We start from the raw sequence: 18,281 nt of genomic DNA, 5'->3' as shown, positions 1-18,281 counted from the left end.
TCTCCCCACTTTACAGAATGGAAAACTGAGGCCTCAGATGTGGCAGACACGGAGTACTGGGAATGACTGGGGGGGGGGGGTGGGCTCGAAAGCGACGCAGCACAGGTGGCTTTCCATCCCTTTGGGAGGCTGTAAGGCCCTGGCGGCAACTGCCCCACCCGGTTCCCCCGCCACCGGCACCCGCCGGCCCCGCCCACACCTTTCGACCTGGCCCCGCCCATTCACCTCCGCCCCGCCTCGCCCCTCCCTCGCTCCCATTGGCCCAGCCTCCCCAGGCCCGCCTCTCCGCGCCTCCCAACATATAAAAGCCCCCCGCCCCGTCCACCCGACCTCCACTCGCCGCCGGCCTGCTAGCGCCCGCCCCTCGCGGGGGCTGGGCCCCGGACCCCAGGGGCGGGTGGTGTCGCCCCAGCCGGGCCCCGGCCCCCTCCCCCACGGCCCCGACAGTCGCCGCCGCCATTTTGACCGCCCGCCCCTTCCCCCCGGACTATGATTACAGCGACACCCGCCGCCCGGGCCCCGTCGCCCTCCCTGGCCGGGCCCGCCACCCCAGGGCCGCCCGGGTTACCTCGGCTTCTTCCTACTTCTGTCCGCAGAAGGGCTTTCCAGAGGTCTCGGAGGCGATGTTGGGAGGGGGACGGAACGTGCCGGGGTCCCCGGGCCGGGCAGGGGGGGGTGGGGGTGGGGGTCGGCCGGGCGGTTGTTGTTGTTGACTCGCGTTGCCGGGTTGCTTGGTCGCCACGACTACCGTGGCTATGGCGCCTCCGTTTCCCTCACCGGGGCAACTGTTGCTACCCACCCTACACACGTCATGAGCGGGGGCGGAGTCCCGGATGATTGGCGGCGCGAGGAGAAGTGATTGGATGGCGCTAGGTCCTGCTGCTAAGCTATTGGTCCTAAGTCACGCTTTTCAACACCCTCTCGACTTCTCGGCGCTCTGATTCATCGATGTGAATGTCCATCAAAGGAAATTGAACCCTCAAAGGCAGAAGAACCCGTCACTCCCGCAAGGAAGCAGCGGCCTAAGAATAAAGGGGTGGGGTCTGTGAGGTTGGGATTGGCTTGCGGCTGTAAAACCTGCCTTATGGTTCAGCTAAAGGGATGTCAATCCATTCCAAAGGTTTGCCGCGCTCTCCAGCTGGGAACCGTGCGCATGCGCAGCACGCAAAGCCAGCTGGGAGTGGTAGTCCGCTCAGCGTAAACGCCTTACCAACTATAAAAGGCGAGAAAGGAAAGCTCTCTTCCTTCAGACTTCTTCCTGCCCCGGTGGGTCAGTTCCTCGCCTCGCGCGCTTACGTCACGGGAGGAATGCAGTGACGCGCGCGGCTCGTCTGTGACGTCAGCGGCGGAGCTGGGCTAGGGATTCAGTGACGTCACTGGGCGCTCTTCCCCTCCCCCCCTATTGCCCTACGTTGGTAAGATGGTCGTGGGATGTGAAGGCTGGGTTCGATCCCGGGTCCCATCCCTCGGGCAAACTTCCCCCGCCACCTCCGCCTAGACCCGGCCTCCGCGAGGGCTCCCGCCTCCCCCTCCTATCGGGCCGGAAAAGGTCACCGCTGCTGGGACAACCGCGGCTATCTCCGCCCCGCAGGCGGTGCGGACAGCCCTGGGAAAGGTCTCCTGCAAGCGGAGGACTTAATTAGAGGCTTCTAGCGCGGGCGATAAGCAAAGGTCGGCGCCCAGCACCCCCAGGGGAGTGCGGGCTGCTCACCAAGGCTCCACACCGCACCCCGACGCTCTTCCCCCTCCGTCGCGCCGCCCCCTCAGCGTCCTCCTTGCCTCAGTTTCTCCAGGAGAGAAGAGACAGAAGCGGGTCGAGACTAGGTTGAGGGCGCAAAAACTCAATCATCAAGATAAATGACATTCTATCCAATATTTTTTAAGTATCAAAATTAATGGGGAAAAAATAAATCCATGGTGACCAAACTACCAAAATTTTAAATAAAGATAGGATCCTGCCAGGAGTGGGATCAGGACGAAGTGAGTCACGCAAGTGCTGGATCGGATCTTGTCTTTTACTTTTTCAAAAACATATTTTAACCATCAATTTTTTTTGCATTAATTTTGATTTCTCAAAATAGTAATTATCTTGATAAATGAGTTTTTTGCCCTCCCCCCACCCCCCCCCACCCCCGCCTGCCGCGCCACCCTCTTCAGTTTTGCGCCGTGGTCTCCACCAGAGACAGGAAAATGAACGAAAAAGCTCAGAGCCCATGGTTCTACTTGTAGTCCTGCTGTGTGACAGTGTGACAAAGCGGCTCTGTCTCTGAGCTGCTGTTTCCTGGTTCAACCAACTTCAGCCCTCTTGTGTGCAAGGCCGGGGCTGTAAAAGTAAAGAAAGCAGACAAAACCTCAGGCTTTGCATTTTATTAAGAGAGACACAATTACTAGCGAAATGACTACATAAGATAGGTTTTTAAGGGGCTGTAAGAGTGACATGGGAGGGGGTGGGAGAGGAGTGGCAGGATGCAGTGGCCTGTGTCACTTGAGGGAGGGGTCCTGCAGTCCCGAGTTGTGAAAAGAAGCAAACTCCATAAAACCCAGGTGGAGGGAACGGCGGGGAGGAGGGGAGGCGGGAGATAAACATCAGGCTGGGGCAGAATGAGCAAAGAGGAAAGCGTCAGGAGGTGAGGTCAGAGAAGTAAAGGCAGCCAGGTGATTCCCCAGAAACCCTCCACCTCCCAACAGCCCCGCAAAGTGGAATATCCACCCCCCCCCCGCCCCGCCCCACTAGACTGGTAAAGCAAAAAAGCAAATAGAGTCTCAGAGGTAAAAGGAGATTCTTCCGGGATCACACAGCTGGGAGGCAGCAGAGCCCAGACAGCCTATCTCCTTTTCTGGGCCTTTCCAATGTGCTTTGATGCCCCTGGGTGTGACCCTCCACGGTAGAGGAAAAGCAGCAGCAGTTTCAATCGGCCTGGAAATGCTCGAGGAGCCCCAGCCCTGATAAGTCCACCCAAGAATTAATGCGACTTGCAGGCATAAGGTGGCCAGGATAAATCCCAGCCCGCAGAGCCATTCAGCCCCTGCAGCTGCGTCTGTGAGACAGGTGGAGGTCCCAGGGCCAGCCCTGTGTGCATGGGGGCCACGGGGGGTAGGGGGGGGGGACTAGAAGCCCTGTTGCCACCTCCCACCCATTTCCCCACCTCCCTGAAGTCCCTAACCCCCCAATGAGCACAGCCAAGCCTGGAAATCGTTTCTTCAATCGCAAATATTCATTATAAGCCTTTGTGGCAGGGAAGGCAGTGTGGGCTAGAAATGGTCTATTTTTTTTGATAGTGTTTGCATGGGTTTATAGATATAAAAAATTCCCTGAGCTCTCCATTCGAAATCTATGTCCTTTATGTATGTTATACCCCAATTTGAAACTTAAAAACACATGTTATATATACCATCGGAAGTCAAGTTACACTCTTGACCAACTCCTTTCTGAAACATTGGTAATTAGGGGGCCTGGGTAGCTCAGTCCATTAAGCATTCATTTCTTGATTTCAGCTCAGATTATGATCTCACAGTTCGTGGGATCAGGCCCCATGTCGGGCTCGTCGATAATGACGCAGAGCCTGCTTGGGATGCTCTCTCTCCCTCTGTCTCTTTCCCTCTCCCGCTTGCTCGCTCTCTCTCAAAATAAATAAACTTTTTTTTTTTTTAATGCAGAAAGAATGAAAGAATTAGAAAAAAATGCCATTTTGGGGCTTCCGGGTGGCTCAGTCCGTTGAGCATCCGGCTCTTGATTTTGGCTCAAGTCATGATCTCATGGGCTGTTGAGTTCGAGCCCCATGTTGGGCTCTGTGCTGACAGTGCAGAGCTTGCTTGGGATTCACGCTCTCCTTTTCTCTGTCTGCCCCTCCTTCCCTCTTCCTCTCTCTCTCAAAATAAATGAACTTAAAAAAAGAAAAAGAAAAAGAAAATTTGCCGTTTCGCAAAAGCCAAGGAAATCATTGATCTGGGCAATGATCGTCGATGGGCGTCATAAAGCAGCAGGTGAGAGAATGACGGGGAGCAAACTATGCACAGGATGCTGGATGCTCACGAAGCCCAGGGGTGTGGACTTGATCACCGAGGCCAGGCTGTCACCAGCATTAGCTGCCAGGCAGCTCAGCAGCACAGTAGAGGGCCCTGGGCCTCCTGATGTGATGCGAAAGGAAGTTCACAGCTTCCCCTAGGACACGTCTTGCCAAAACGTTAAACCTGACTCTGATGAAGTCTGTCAACCTCACATCCAGTTTGCAGGAAATGGAAAGGGTAGAGAAACAAGTTAAATGACAATATCAGGAAGCGACAGACAGACAAATCCACAGTCGGGGGGTGGGAGGGGGTGTACCACATGACAACTGTCCCTGTGTCTTCAACAAGTCAGTCATGAAAAAAAGGGACTGGGGACTTTTCTAGGGCAGGCGGGCACCGTCGACACTTGGGGCCAAATTGTTCTTTGTGGTGGGAAACTGTCCTGTGTGTTTTATGATATTAAGCGGTGCCCCTGGCCACCACCCACTAGATGCCAGTAGCCTCCTCCCCCAGCCAGGTATGACACTGAAAGATGTCTCTAGACAAACGGTCCTTGGAGATACTACCCTAGAGGTGGTACAACAAGGGACAGAAGGACACGGGCTTCCCAGCTATCCACCAGCAGAGACCAACCTTCTCGCATTTAAGCCAGTCATCGGGTCTCTGTTAAACCAAGGGAACCGCGCCTCGGTGGTTCTGTTCCAAATTTTTATATTCATTGAAAGTTTTGCACCGGGTGAGCATACTCGCTGAGGTGGGTCACTGGAGGCAACGTACATGTCCATCTTTCTAGCAAGATGAACTAAGAAAGCGGCATGATCCAGACTCCTCAGCCAAGTAGCCCGGCGGCAAAAAGTAGCTTACAAAGTATCGTGCTAATGGGCGTGAAACCCAGACACCATAGCATTTTCAGACCCGGCAACCCTGCTCCTCCCCCAAGCGGCAGGAGAAAGAGATCTCCGTGGAGTTTTGCTAAAAGGGAGAAAAAGAAGAAATTTAAAACTATCTACGAATGTGCCAGCTACTAAGGAGAATCTGACCCTTGGTGCATTGGAATGCAAACAAGACATCCTCCTGTTACACTGGCAAATCATCATCAAAGCCGGTGCATTTCTGCTTATTATTAAGTGTTATGCTTAGCAGGCTAGTTCTAACTTTTCAACACAGTGGGATAAGAGGGAAAAAATATCGTAAATGTGTGAATACTGTGCAGATATATCCATGGATAAAATGGAATCGGGTGTCAGAGGACACCCAGTCCAACAGGTTTTGGGAACTATGTTGCAAGCAGGGTTTTGATGAGTTAAGGTGATCTTGGGAAAATATTGTTGAAGGTATTGCATCATCGAGCCGAAGGAAAAGTTGGGGGGAAATAAAAAGGAATGAACTGAGATTTACAAAATAACAGGGGCGCCTGGGTGGCTCAGGCGGTTAAGCATCTGACCTCAGCTCAGGTCATGATCTCATGGTTTGTGGGTTCAAGCCCCGCATCGGGCTCTGTGCTGACAGCTTGGAGCCTGGAGCCCAGAGCCTGCTTCGGATTCTGTGTCTCTAACTCTCCCCTGTTCACGCTCTCTCTCTCTCTCTCTCTCTCTCTCTCTCAAAAATAAATAAACATTAAAAAAAATTAAAATAAATACAAAATTAAAAAACAAAAATCTGAGATGTGAGGGACGCTTGGGTGGCTCAGCTGGTTAAGCCTCTGACTCTTGATTTCAGCTCAGGTCATGATCTTGAGGTTTGTGAGTTCAAGCCCCACGTAAGGCTCTGTGCTGACCGCACAGAGCCTGCTTGGGATTCTCTCTCTCTCTCCCTGTCTCTCTGCCCCTCCTCTGCTCTCTCTGGCACATGTCGTCTCTCTCTCCCTCTCTCTCTCCCACCCCCCCCCCAGTCTTTCAAAATAAATAAATAAAGAGAGGTGATCCCCTAAATACTTGGGCTTTGAGAGAAAATGCCTGGGACACATGTGTATCCACATGAACTTGTGTCAACCTATTCCCACCCCCCACCAAGTGGTAAGACAATTTTTGGTGGGGAGAGGCTGAAGGAAATCAGTTAATAACTGCTTTGACTCTCTTAACAAAAATGCAATATATCACTGAGCTAAAAGGGTACAGATGGAAATCTAGTACACAGTCCCATTGTGCCAGTCACAACATACTTGCACACACATACAAAACGAGCATATAAACATACACAGTGGTACATCCTATTGTTCAAGGTTATGTACCTGTTCAGGAACACAGGGCAAATGTCTTAGAGATTCTGGCAGTGGTTTGGGAAGAGCAAGAAATTGGTTATCTGGGATGAAATTACACCAGTGGGTGCTTTGCCTGGACCAGGGAGGGCGTGATAGTGTTTGGGGAGAGATGGGACTGGGTGAGACCTAGGTTCATTGGCATTTGGGGAGCATATAGCAGATTGCAAAAGACTGAGGGCCAATTGGGAGGTGAATGGAGACAGTGAATGTAGGTTAGATGTATTTGGGTCAGGAAGACAGATTTGAAATCTACACTAATATGGTGGCTGCTGGAGGCGGGGGGGGGGGGAGGAAGGGATACCTTTTATTTATTTTTTTAATTTTTTTTGAAACATTTATTCGTTTTTGAGAGGGCTGGGGGCGGAGCAAGGAGAGAGGGGGACAGAGGATCTGAAGCGGGCTCTGCACTGTCAGCAGAGAGCCCGACGCGGGACTCGAACTCATGAACCGTGAGATCATGACCCGAGCAGAAGTTGGACTCTGAACAGACTGAGCCACCCAGTCTCCCCTACCTCCTATTTCTTTTTCTGCCAAATTGCTCTGGCTGGGACTTGCGGTAGTGTGCTGAATAAAAGTAGTGGGAACGGGTACCCTTGTCTCGTTCCTGTCTTAGAGGAAAAGCTTTCCGTGTTATACTATTATGATGTTAGTTGTGGGCTTGTCTTCCGTGGCCTTCATTACGTCGAACTACGTCTCCTCTATGCCCAGGTTGTTGAGAGTTTCCGTTACGAAAGGATGTTGGATTTTGTCGAATGCTCTTCTGCATCTCTTGAGATGATCATTTATGATTTTTGTCCTTCATTTTGCTAGCGTATTGCACTGATTTGCGGATACCGAGCCGTCCTTGCATCCCCGGAATAAATCCCACTTGATCGTGGTGTGTGATCCTTGTATTGTTGACTTCAGTTTGCTAGTATTTTGTGGAGGGTTTTTGCACCTACGTGCATCGGATCGGTCAACTAAGCGCCGGACTCTTGATCTCAGCTCAGGTCATGATCTCACAGTTCATGAGTTCGAGCCTGGCGTCGGGCTCTGCACTGACAGTGCAGCCTTCTTGGGATTCTGTCTCTTCCTCGGCCCCTTCCCCACTCTCTAACACACACTGTCTCTCTCAAAATAAATAAATACCCTTAAAAAAAATAAAAGTAACTAAAATAAAATACAACGAACAACTTAGTTCCTCATCGCTATTGGACACATTTCAAGCGCTCAGTAGCCAGCTGGTGGCCACCATGGTGGAAAGCACAGATATAGAACACTCCCACTATCGTAGAAAGTTCTGTTGGTCTGGGCTGTAAATCAATTCTGAAAAGACATTTCACAGACTCAGGGAAATTTGAATATGTGTTCGTTTTTTTTTTTTTTTTTTTTCAACGTTTTTTATTTATTTTTGGGACAGAGAGAGACAGAGCATGAACGGGGGAGGGGCAGAGAGAGAGAGGGAGACACAGAATCGGAAACAGGCTCCAGGCTCCGAGCCATCAGCCCAGAGCCTGACGCGGGGCTCGAACTCACGGACCGCGAGATCGTGACCTGGCTGAAGTCGGACGCTTAACCGACTGCGCCACCCAGGCGCCCCTAAATATGTGTTCGGCGTAAGATGATACCGAAGGATGATTGTATATTTGTCAGTGTATAAATATCCTTATTTTCTAGAGATGCATGTTATACGTAGTATTTAGAGATGAAAAATGATGTCAGTAAGGTTGACTAGGGTGTTTAAAGCACCGCACAAGACAGGCGTCCATCCAATTCTCAATAAATGTCAGTGTTCATTAATTTAAAAGTTTGGAGAAACGGCAACCTGGGAGAAAATATTTATCCCCCATCGGATAACCAGATAAGAGATCTCCTTAATATATAAAGAACTCCTAGAAATCAAGAAGAAAAAGATCAACAACCTAAAAAATAACGGACAACAAAGGTGACCAGAGAGGAAAGAGAAAACTATAATAGCTCTTGAACACATGGAGTATGTCCCACTGTACTTATGGAAGGGAAGTGTAAATTTTCTCTATTCCGAGATACCATTTTTCACCTGTTATGCTGGCAAAAATCCAAAAGTTGACACACTCTGTGGGTGAGGCCATAGAAGAGCGGAACACTCATTAATTGCTGGAGGGAGTGTGGATTAATCTATCCCCCAAAGGGGAAATTTGGCAATATCTATAAAAAGCACAAATGCGCATACTGTTCGAGCCAGAAATCTCACTTTGGGGAATTTTTCTACTGATCCACTTGCATATGTGCGAAATGACATTTCTACAAGGTTTTTCACTGCAGTGTTAGCTCAAGAACAAACGGATGAAAAATGTCGTCTGTCTCTGGGAGTGAAATTAACTACGGGACATCCACACAGCAGAATACTACCCAGCTGTAGCACAACAACAAGGTGTGTGAAGAGAGTTTCAATATGGGGAGATCTCCGGCATTTGTTGTTAAGTGGGGCAGGTGGGGGGGGGGGAGCAAAGTGTAGCAGAATGTATAAAACGTGCGACCCTGAATTGAAGTTTTGACACTTGCTACAACATGGATGAACTTGAAAACGTCATGCCTGGGGCACCTGGGTGGCTCAGCTGGTCCAGCATCTGACTCTTGATTACAGCTCAGGTCATGGCCTCGTGGTTTGTGAGTTCAAGCCCCACATCAGGCTCTGCACTTGACAGCGTGGAGCCTGCTTGGGATTCTCTGTTTCCCTCTCTCTCTCTCTGCCCCTCCCCTGCTCATTCTCTCTGTCTCTCTCTCTGTCTCTCTCTCTCTCTCTCTCTCTCAAAATAAATAAATTAACTTAAAAAAAAAAAAAGGAAAAGAGGGACGTCTGGGTGGCTCAGTCAGTTAAGGTTCCAACTCTTGATTTCCGCTCAAGACAGTGATCTCACGGTTTGTGAGTTCGAGCCCCGCATCAGGCTCTGCGCTGTGTCAGCTCAGAGCCTGCTTGGAAGTCTCTCTCCCTCTCTCTGTGCCCCTACCCACCCCCTCTCTTTCCCAAAATAAATAAATAGACTTAAAAATTAAAGAAAAGAAAAGAAAACATTGGGCCAAGTTTAAGAAGCCAGACACAAAATGACAAACGTCATAGGAGTTTACTCACACGAGGTACCTGGAATGGGCAAATCCATAGAGACAAAAAGGGGGAATGATGGGTGCCTGAGTGGAAGGGGGGAAGTGAGAGATTAGTGTTTCATGGGGACAGAGTTTCAGTTTGGGAAAATGAAAGAGTTCTGAAGAGGAGCGCCTGGGTGGCTCAGTGGGTTAAGCGTCAGACCCTTGATATCGGCTCAGGTCGTGATCTCAGGGTTCAAGGGATTGAGCCCCAGGTCGGGTTCTGTGCTGACATTGTAGAGTCTGCTTGGGATTCTCCCTCTCTTTTTTTCTCGCTCTGTCTCTCGGCCCCTCCCCTATTGTGCACGTGTGTTCATGCTCCCTCGCTCTCTCTCAAAATAAATAAATTTTAAAAATAAATTTTAAAAACATCTGAGAAGATTTAAAAACATAGGGGTGCTAAAGATGGATAGTGGGGACGGCTGTACAACAATGCGACGTATTTAAGGCTACTGAACAGGACACTTAACATGGTTAAAATGACATATTGTCATTTTTGACAATTGACAATGACAATTGACAATTGACAATTTGACATTGACAGTGCTTTGTATATTTTACCACAATAAACAATTAAAAACATTTTTTTAATGTTTGCTTATTTTTGAGAGCGAGCCAGGGAGGAGCAGAGAGAGAGGGAGACACAGAATCCGAAGCAGGCTCCAGGCTCCGAGCTGTCCGCACAGAGCCCGACACGGGGCTCAAACCCACAAACCGCGAGATCATGACCTCAACCGAAGCCGGATGCTTAACTGACTGAGCCACCCAGGCGCCTCACCACAATTAAACAATTTTAAATGCTACCTTTCATGCAAAAGTAGGTGTGTGTACGTGTGTGTGTGTGTGTGTGGGGAGGATAAGAACCTATATTCACATGTTTGTACAGGTGCACAGAAATTCTGGAAAGATACTCGGGAGATTAAGAGCAGTGAGTTACCTGTAGGGGAAAGTGGGGGCTGAGATTGGGAGGGAGATACTGCAGCCGATCTTAGGCTTTTTATTTCCTGATGCACCAGGCTGTACCGACCATCCAGAAATAGGATTACTTAAGTTTGGAGAGAGTGGTTTTATTTAGGATTGGTAAACTTTGGGTGCATTTGTATGCTGACCAAAAATAATAATGGTAATGAAAATAATAATGATATTGGTAGCAGGCGGGCTTTCCTAACTCTTACGTATTAGTTTCCTGTGGCTGCTTTGATAGTTGCCACAAACTGGGGGGCTTACAAAAGCAGAAATGTATTCTCTCACGGTTCTAGAGGCCAGAAGGCTGAGATCAAGGTCCGCAAGGCCATGCTCCCTCCGAAGACTCTAGGGGAAGATCCTTCCGTGTCTCTTCCAGCTTCTGGTGGCTCCAGACATGACTTGGTTTCTTCGTGTATATCACTCTAACCTCTGCCTCTGTCTTCACATGGCCTTATCTCTCCTGTGTCGTTGGGTCTAGGGTCCAACCGGATAATCCAGGACCATCTCATCTCAAAGGCCCTAATTACGTATGCAAAGACCCTTTCCGCAAATAATATCAGGTTGAGAGTTCCGGAGGGTTAGGACGCGGGGAGGTATCTTTGTGCAGGGTCACACCCAACCCACCGCACTTACCGTGTGCTGTGCGTGGTGCTCAGCACTTTACAGAATTTCACCCAAGTCCCCAAAGGAAGGAAATAGGCCTATTTTTTTAATTTTCTTTTTTTTTTTTAATGTTTATTCATTTTAGAGAGAGAGTGTGTGAACGGGGGAGTCGCAGAGAGAATGGGGGACCGCTGTCAGCACAGAGCCCGACGTGGGGCTCAAACTCGCGAACCGCGAGATCATGACTCGAGCTGAAGTCAGAGGCTCAACCGACTGAGCCACCCAGGCGCCCCAGGAAATATGATAATAAACTCCGTCTTCCCAATGAATTCAGAGAGGTGTAAGGCCTTTCTCAAGTTCACATAGGAACTGGAATTTGAATGCAGCTATATTGGGTTCAAAACTCTGATTCTGTGTGGAGCACAAAAGAGCCTTCTGGTCATGGGCCAGGCAGTCAAACTCAGACAGACAGCAATTATTTCCCAGCGAGTTTGTTCTTTGCCAGCCCTCGAGCCAGGCACTGGGGATATGGAGAAAAGGGCAGAAGGGTACGTCCCTGGAGAGTCGCTGGGAGAAGAGGAGGTGGGGGGAGCATTTTATTCATCAGCCCTTTCAAAGCAGTACAATCAGATATGACTCCCGCCTCCTGGAGCATTGCCCGGGCCCAAGATACCGCAGGGGGCAACAGAGGCCAGGAGTTTGTCATGAAGAAAAGGACAAAGGGATAAAGTTCGGATCCAAAGAGAATGTGTCAAGCACAAATAACAGAAGTACACAGCGCTGCCCGCCGGCCCCGGGATGTTTTAAGATGCGCGTGTTGAATCCTCCTTGTTTTACGGGTGAGAGAACCAAGGTACAGAGAGGTTAAATGCCTTGCCTACTACGGTCACACAGCAGGAAAGAGGCAAAGGTGGGATTCCAACGCAGCTCAGCCCATCATGGGAGCCCCTAGCATTGTTTATTTAAATCGACGTGAAATTGACGTAACGCAGAACTATGTTAACGTGAACAATTCAGCGGCAGATTGGATAGTCCCGATGTTCTGCGACCACTACCTCTGTGCAAAACATTTTCACCCCCGCAAAGGGATACCCAGTAGTGATCGCTCCCCATTCTGTCCTCCTCCCAGCCCCTGGCAACCCACCAGTCCGCTTTCTGTCTCCAGGGATGTGCTTATTTTCGGTACTTCAGATCAAGGCAATCCTATAATATGTGACCTTTTGGGTCTGGCTTCTTTCACTCGCTGTAATGTTTTCAAGGTTCAACCACGCTGTAACGTGTATCCGAACCTCATTTCTTCTTATGACCGAATAGTATTCCATTGTATGCATCTACCACATTTTGTCTGTCCATACATCTGTTGACGGGTCGTTCCTGCTGTTTGTGTGAAAAGCGCTATCAACATACGTGTACATGTAACACCGAAATGGTTAATTTTACCTGTATGAATTTTACCCAGTATTTAAAAAAAAAAAATGAATGCCGGACGCCTGGGTGGCTCAGTCAGTTAAGCATCCAGCTTCGGTTGAGGTCATGATCTCGCGGTTTGTGGGTTTGAGCCCCGCGTCGGGCTCTGTGCAGACAGCTCAGAGCCTGGAGCCTGCTTCGGATTCTGTATCTCCCTCGCCCTCTGCTCCTCCCCTGCTCTCTCTCTCTCTCTCTCTCTCAAAAATAAAAATAAACATTAAAAAATTAAAATAAATCAATAAAGATAAAAAAAGGAAGACTCTCAGCTGAGAGGACCTAGAAGCAATGACATAACCTGTCCCACCCCCACCCCCAGTAGTGATGGACACACCCAGTGCCCAGGTCTTGACTCCCCGTGGCGATACTCCAATACAAGGGAATCCCGACTCCTTAGGAAAGTGTCTGATTCTAGGACTGGGGCAGGGAAAACACGAGGCAAGCCCTGCGTTTCTTGTGGTGCCAGGAAATAAGAAGTGCTAAAAAAAAAACAAAAACAAACCAACAAAAAATACGGAGTCACGGCGAAAGGACAGCGCCTGAAATAAAATGCTTAGAGCAGGAGCCAACTGAAGGAGCTCCCAATGGCCACAGCTGGAACAGTTTGAGGAACAAAATAAATAACAATAGTGTCCGGTTACACCCCAAAGACTAAAATAACTGTTCACAAATCCATATTGGTATAAATAAATGATTGAATAAACAAATAACTGGAGACCGAACAACTCTTCCTCCAGAATTCCAAATAATAAGTAATAGTAAATGTGGAAGGGATGAGGTGCATGGAAAATTACTAATAAACAAACACCACAGTAACACTTCTATGCACACAATCTACCCAGAATGCTAGCATGAGCGGGTAAACTGGGAAACAAGATCTTTGCAGAGCTTCAAAGGGTTTCATCCAAAGCATATCTCAACTACTGTACTGTAAAAAATATTTTTTTAACGTTTATTCATTTTTGAGAGACAGAGCAGGAGTGGAGGAGGGGCAGAGAGAGAGGGGGAGACACAGAATCCGAAGCAGGCTCCAGGCTCTGAGCTGCCAGCACAGAGCCCGATGCGGGGCTTGAACCCACGAACCACGAGATCATGACCCGAGCTGAAGTCCGCGCTTAACCGACCGAGCCACCCAGGCGCCCCTCAACTACTGTACTTTTGACGTATGTCCACAAATCCTTCCAAATTCTCCCTTCCCAAAAGGTGGAGCTTCGTTCTTCTATCTTGGGGGGTGGTCGGAAGGGGTGTTTCTGGACCCGAGTCATAGTTACGCAGTATGTTTGGTCTGTGAAAATTCTTCCGGGTGTCCACGAATGATCTGTGTGCTCTTCCTTAAGCGTGTCATACTTTGATCAAAAGTGCAATTGATGGGGCTCCTGGGTGGCTCGGTTGGTTGAGCATCGGACTCTTGGTTTTGGCTGAGGTCATGATCCCAGGGTCATGGGGGCTAGCCCCATGTTGGGTTCCGCGCCGAGCATAAAGCTTGCTTGAGGTTCTCCCTCTCCCTCTGCACCTCTCCCACCTCCTGTTCTCTCTCCCTCTAAAATAAAAAATAATAAAGAAGGCAAGAGAAATGCACAAGGAAAGAAGGAAACAGAAGTATCTGTCCCAGAAATGCACATGTTGGCGTTAGAATCGTAACAATATACAAAGAAGCCACAACTAAAGCTACCTCTAGGGGGTGGGAGGGCCTGTGACAGGATTATGCAGCGGGGGATGTCTATGCTGCTGGCACAGTCCCATTTCCTGACCTGAGCGGTAACAACATGGGTGTCTTGTTTATGATTCTTTCAACTGCACGTTCTGGCCGAGTCAGCTGACACTCGCTTGTGGGACCTGATGGTTGACTCTTCAGGACTCTGCTGACCACGCAGACGTCATATTGGTACCTTGAAATTGGCCGGAAACCAACAGCTGCTACAAACCAGGGTCTTTTTAATTTCTTTCTTTCTTTTTTTTTTCTTTCTTCTGGAGAACTCATTGGTAAACGCTTCCCAGCACATCCCAGCTTCTTGATGTATGTTATCTTAATTAAACATTTTAAAGTTATTTTTTAATGGTGGTAAAATACGCATAAAATTGATCATCTTCTCCAGTGCTCTTTTCACCTTGCAAAACTGCAACCCTCTACCCATAATATATTCTTTGTGATCTTTAAGATTTTCCCTTGGAGAGCATGGATTTTGGAGTCAGGTGGCTCTGTTTGAATCCCCATCCCCGCCCCCACTTACTAGCCAAGCTTGGGCCCCTTCTGTCACCACTCTGTGCCTCAGTTTCCTTATCTGTAATATGGGCATAATCTTAGTCCTAATCTCATAGTCCAGTGGGTCTTAATAGTGCGGTTTCTGGGGTGCCTTGGGTGACTCAGCCGGTTGAGCAGCCGAGTCTTGATTTTGGCTCAGGTCACGGTCTCACGTTCGTGAGTTCGAGCCCCCCATCGGGTTCTGCGGTCACAGGGAGGAACCTGCGACAGATCCTCTGTCTCCTTCTCTCTGCCCCTCCCCACCCCCTTTCTCAAAAATAAATAAATGTAAAAGAAAGAAAGAAAGAAAGAAAGAAAGAAAGAAAGAAAGAAAGAAAGAAAGAAAGAAAGAAAGAAAGAAAGAAAGAAAGAAAAGTGCCGTTTCTGGAGCAACGTAGCAACAGCATGGCCTGGAGATTTGTTGCAAATGCAGATTCTCAGATGCTCTGTAAATAGGGCCCGGGAATCTGTGTTTTAACGAGCCCTCTGGGAGATACTGAGGCTTGCTCAAATTTGAGAACCATTATCATAGGTCACTGGGAGGATGAACCAGATGGAAAATACTTAGAGCAGTGCCTGGCCTTGTGGCCTAGCCCACACTGCGGAAGCAGAAACGCTCATTATCATTGTTATTCTAGAGGAGACCCAGCCCTATGCGGGGGTTGTATGTGGCTGTGCCCTCTCTTCGGGTCTGGTGGGGTCTGGGTCCCCGGTCTCTGCTGAATCGAGACCTTCTCACCCTTCTAGATGAAGATCACGGTGAGCTGGAGCACGTCACTCCGTCCCTGGTTAAAGGTTATCACTTGCTCCTGGAAACGGGAAAGGTCGGGGTTGGGGGGGGCGGCGTGCCAGCCTCCCCTCTGCTGGCGGAGATAAAGGAGGTCACTTGCCTTCTCCGTGACAGGTGGGGGGAACCCGGGGTGTATAAATGGGGGGCCAGGAGGCAGCAGGGACACAGACTCCCAGGGAGGTTGCGTCGCTGTGCCCCAGCGTCCCAGGTGTTCCTGTCCGGCATGGCCAAGCGCTCACTGCTGCTGCTGCTGGCCGTGTGGGTGCTGGCTGGGGAGCTGTGGCTGGGCACCGAGGCCCGGGCATCACCCTACGGAGTGAAGCTTTGTGGCCGGGAATTCATCCGGGCCGTCATCTTCACCTGCGGGGGCTCCCGATGGAGGCGGTCGGACATCCTGGCCCATGAAGCTACGGGTGAGGCTGGGGAGGGGGGGGGGGGTAGGGTGGCGGGGAGGGGTGGACAACGGATGGGACATGGGATGGTCCAAGGAGCCAGGGATGGAGATGAGATGAAGGGCCAGGGCAGGAGAGTCCCTGTCCTATGATGTACAGCTGGGGAAACTGGCCCAGGCCTCAGAGCTGTGCCGAGGCAGGGAGGAGCCGGTTAGCAGACCTGCGGAGTCGTCAGAGAACTGGCCGCGGTTTTTGGAGCACCTGCTGTGTATGAGCCTGCCCTTAAGGATGGGGGGTCGGGTGGGAGATGGGACGCCATTGAGAAACTGACACTGAACCGCTTTTCAACCCTCTGCGGAAGGTAGTGTGAGGGGTGTGGTGTATACGAGGCCAGATTTTGCCACCTAGCTGGTGACCCTCCTGGCAAGTTGCTTACCCTCTCTGAGCCTCCTTCTCTGCAAATGAGAGGCACAGTCCCTGAATCTTCCCAGGATGGCTAAGTGGCAACACTGAGTCAAAACGGATCAGGACGGTGGGCAGGGGGCTCAGTCTGGGCTCAAGCGGGGGGCATGGGGCCTGGTTTCATGAAGGGCAGGAGCCTGGCGAAAAAATTAAAAGTTTTCATGATGGTGATGATATAAAGGTGGACTTGGAAGACACGCTGCCTGGGTTCAAGTAGGAGACCTACAACTTAATGGCTGCGTGTTCTTGTGCAAGTTGGTTTACGAAACCGTGCCTCGGTGTTCTCCTCTGGAAAATGGGCATGGTAATAGGTGCCCCCACCTCATGGGGTTGTCATTGTGAGGAATAGAGGAGTTAGCCCACTAAATCCTTTAAAACAGTGTTTGGCAGAGGGTGCCTGGGCGGCTCAGTCGGTTAAGTGTGTGACTTCAGCTCAGGTCACGGTCTCACAGTTTGTGAGTTCGAGCCCCACATCAGGTGCTCTGTTGTCCGTACAGAGCCCACTTTGGATCCTCTGTCTTTCTCTCTGCCCTTCCCCTGCTTTTTCTTTCTCTCTCTCTCCGTGAAGACTAAATAAACATAAAAAAAAAACCCACCAACAACACAGTGGTTGGCACATGGTATGTATATGGTGAGTGCTTCTCGTGTGCCAGACTCTGTTCTAAGCTTTTCCATGGGTATTCATTCTGTCATCTACTCCACGTAAAACCCTAGAAGGTAGGCATTATTATTATCCCCACTTTGCACACAAGGAAACCAAGGGTCGGAGAAGTACATTCATGTGCTCCAGAGTATAACTCAGAGAGGCTCCCAAACACATCTTCTTAACCATCAGGTCCTCAATGAATAAAGAGTAGGAGAAAAGAAATGACAAGAGAGGACAGTCAAGCTCTGTGAGGTTGAATAATCTGCCTGTCAAAACTGGAAGGTAGGCCTGAATGGGATGAAACTTTTGACCATGAAGCTGCATCACAAGAATAGAAGTAGCTGAGACAGCCTCTGGGTGTGATCGCAGCTGAGCCCCAAGCACTAACTCTTTGCACCCTTCACCTTCCCAGACACAGACTCTGACACAGACGGCGAGCTGGACGGGGCAGTAGCCTCCAGCGAGTGGCTGGCCCTGACCAAGTACCCCCGGGCTTTGTATGCAGACCGACCTGGCTGGCAGGGAACGTCAGGGGCTCTGCGCCCTGTCCGTGATGTCCTGGATGGCCTCTCCAGCAACTGCTGCAAGTGGGGGTGCAGTAAGAGTGAAATCAGCAGCCTCTGCTAGACCAGTGACCGGGTGGCCAGGGGCCCAGGGGCCAGCTGGGCACCTGACTCTGGCCCCTCGTGCGTTCATTCATCTGCAAGTCAGGGCTCAGGCACCGTGCACTGGGACACGCTGCGCCCCCCCCCCCAACCCTGACCTTTGACCAGCCTCTCCTAAACCCGAGCAAACTTCCCCTACCTGGCCAAATGGGAACCTCTGATCCTGACCCCTGACCTCTCCTTAGGTCACATCATGCCTTTGCCAGGCCTATACCGTTCCCTGCTGTTCCCTGCCGCAGTGGCGCCCCTATTGTACTGAAACCGGCCACGCTGACACCTTTGCCCAAACTGTGATTCTCTCTTGCCCCAACTGTGGCCACTCTTCCAAATTACGCCCCGACTCCATTCCAGCCTTTGCTGGTTGCCTTCTCCCTGCCTTCCAGCCCCTCCTCCTCCAACCCCACCGGCTGGGGTTTTAGAGCTGTGGACCCTAGAATAATGGTGGGGACCCCTGGGCTCCCTTCACCCATCCTGGGGTGGGAGGCTCGGTGGGGGGGGGGGGGGAGGACCGATCGGAACCTTCTTCGACCCCAATAATAAAAGTTCCAAAGGACTTTGCGGCGTGTGCGTTGTTGCGGGGTGGGAAGGGGCACGGGTTTCACAGAGCTCGGCGAGGCGCGCAGCACCCGCCAGACGCCCCAGGCCGTTTTCCCCTCCCTCTCGACAGCCCCAGCCTGCGCC

The 18,281-nt window shown here is 50.4% G+C and overlaps 2 protein-coding genes and 1 long non-coding RNA gene across 9 annotated transcripts in view; 2 read left to right on the top strand and 1 right to left on the bottom strand.

Annotated features, from left to right (window-relative positions):
• The window catches only part of RFX1 (regulatory factor X1), a 32,462-nt gene extending 31,162 nt beyond the window's left edge, over positions 1-1,300 (bottom strand). For 3 of the 7 annotated variants that reach the window (XM_058727773.1, XM_058727774.1, XM_058727775.1), the window contains exon 1: positions 569-810. Coding sequence is in view for 2 of the 7 variants with exons in the window: in XM_058727778.1 (XP_058583761.1) it covers positions 569-613; positions 927-946 (65 nt within the window). In the remaining 5 variants the exon portion in view is untranslated. Of the gene's footprint in view, positions 1-568; positions 811-926; positions 1,122-1,210 lie in introns of those variants that run through there. The other 4 variants (XM_058727778.1, XM_058727770.1, XM_058727776.1 and 1 more) reach the window with 4 other exon arrangements.
• Positions 1,301-1,331: 31 nt separating this feature from the next.
• On the top strand, positions 1,332-12,366 carry LOC131510544 (uncharacterized). The gene is made up of 4 exons (XR_009261088.1): positions 1,332-1,415; positions 3,896-3,984; positions 9,980-10,193; positions 11,085-12,366. It is a non-coding gene; the product is annotated as an uncharacterized LOC131510544 (long non-coding RNA).
• Positions 12,367-15,617: 3,251 nt separating this feature from the next.
• Positions 15,618-18,154, top strand: RLN3 (relaxin 3). Its single transcript, XM_058727767.1, has 2 exons — positions 15,618-15,852; positions 17,337-18,154. The coding sequence occupies exons 1-2, from the start codon at positions 15,659-15,661 to the stop codon at positions 17,560-17,562; spliced, it is 420 nt and encodes a 139-aa protein (XP_058583750.1). The 5' UTR covers positions 15,618-15,658; the 3' UTR covers positions 17,563-18,154.
• Positions 18,155-18,281: the final 127 nt, after the last annotated feature.

The sequence above is a fragment of the Neofelis nebulosa genome, chromosome 4 (assembly GCF_028018385.1).
Source record: "Neofelis nebulosa isolate mNeoNeb1 chromosome 4, mNeoNeb1.pri, whole genome shotgun sequence".
Classification (NCBI taxonomy): Eukaryota; Metazoa; Chordata; class Mammalia; order Carnivora; family Felidae; genus Neofelis; species Neofelis nebulosa.
This window is presented reverse-complemented; position numbering and strand designations above follow the sequence as displayed.

Coding starts and splice junctions, on each gene's coding strand:
- RLN3 (XM_058727767.1), top strand. CDS start 15,659: ATGGCCAAGCGCTCACTGCTGCTGCTGCTGGCCGTGTGGGTGCTGGCT. Junction 15,853..17,336: donor GCCCATGAAGCTACGGGTGA/GGCTGGGGAGGG, acceptor CTTTGCACCCTT/CACCTTCCCAGACACAGACT.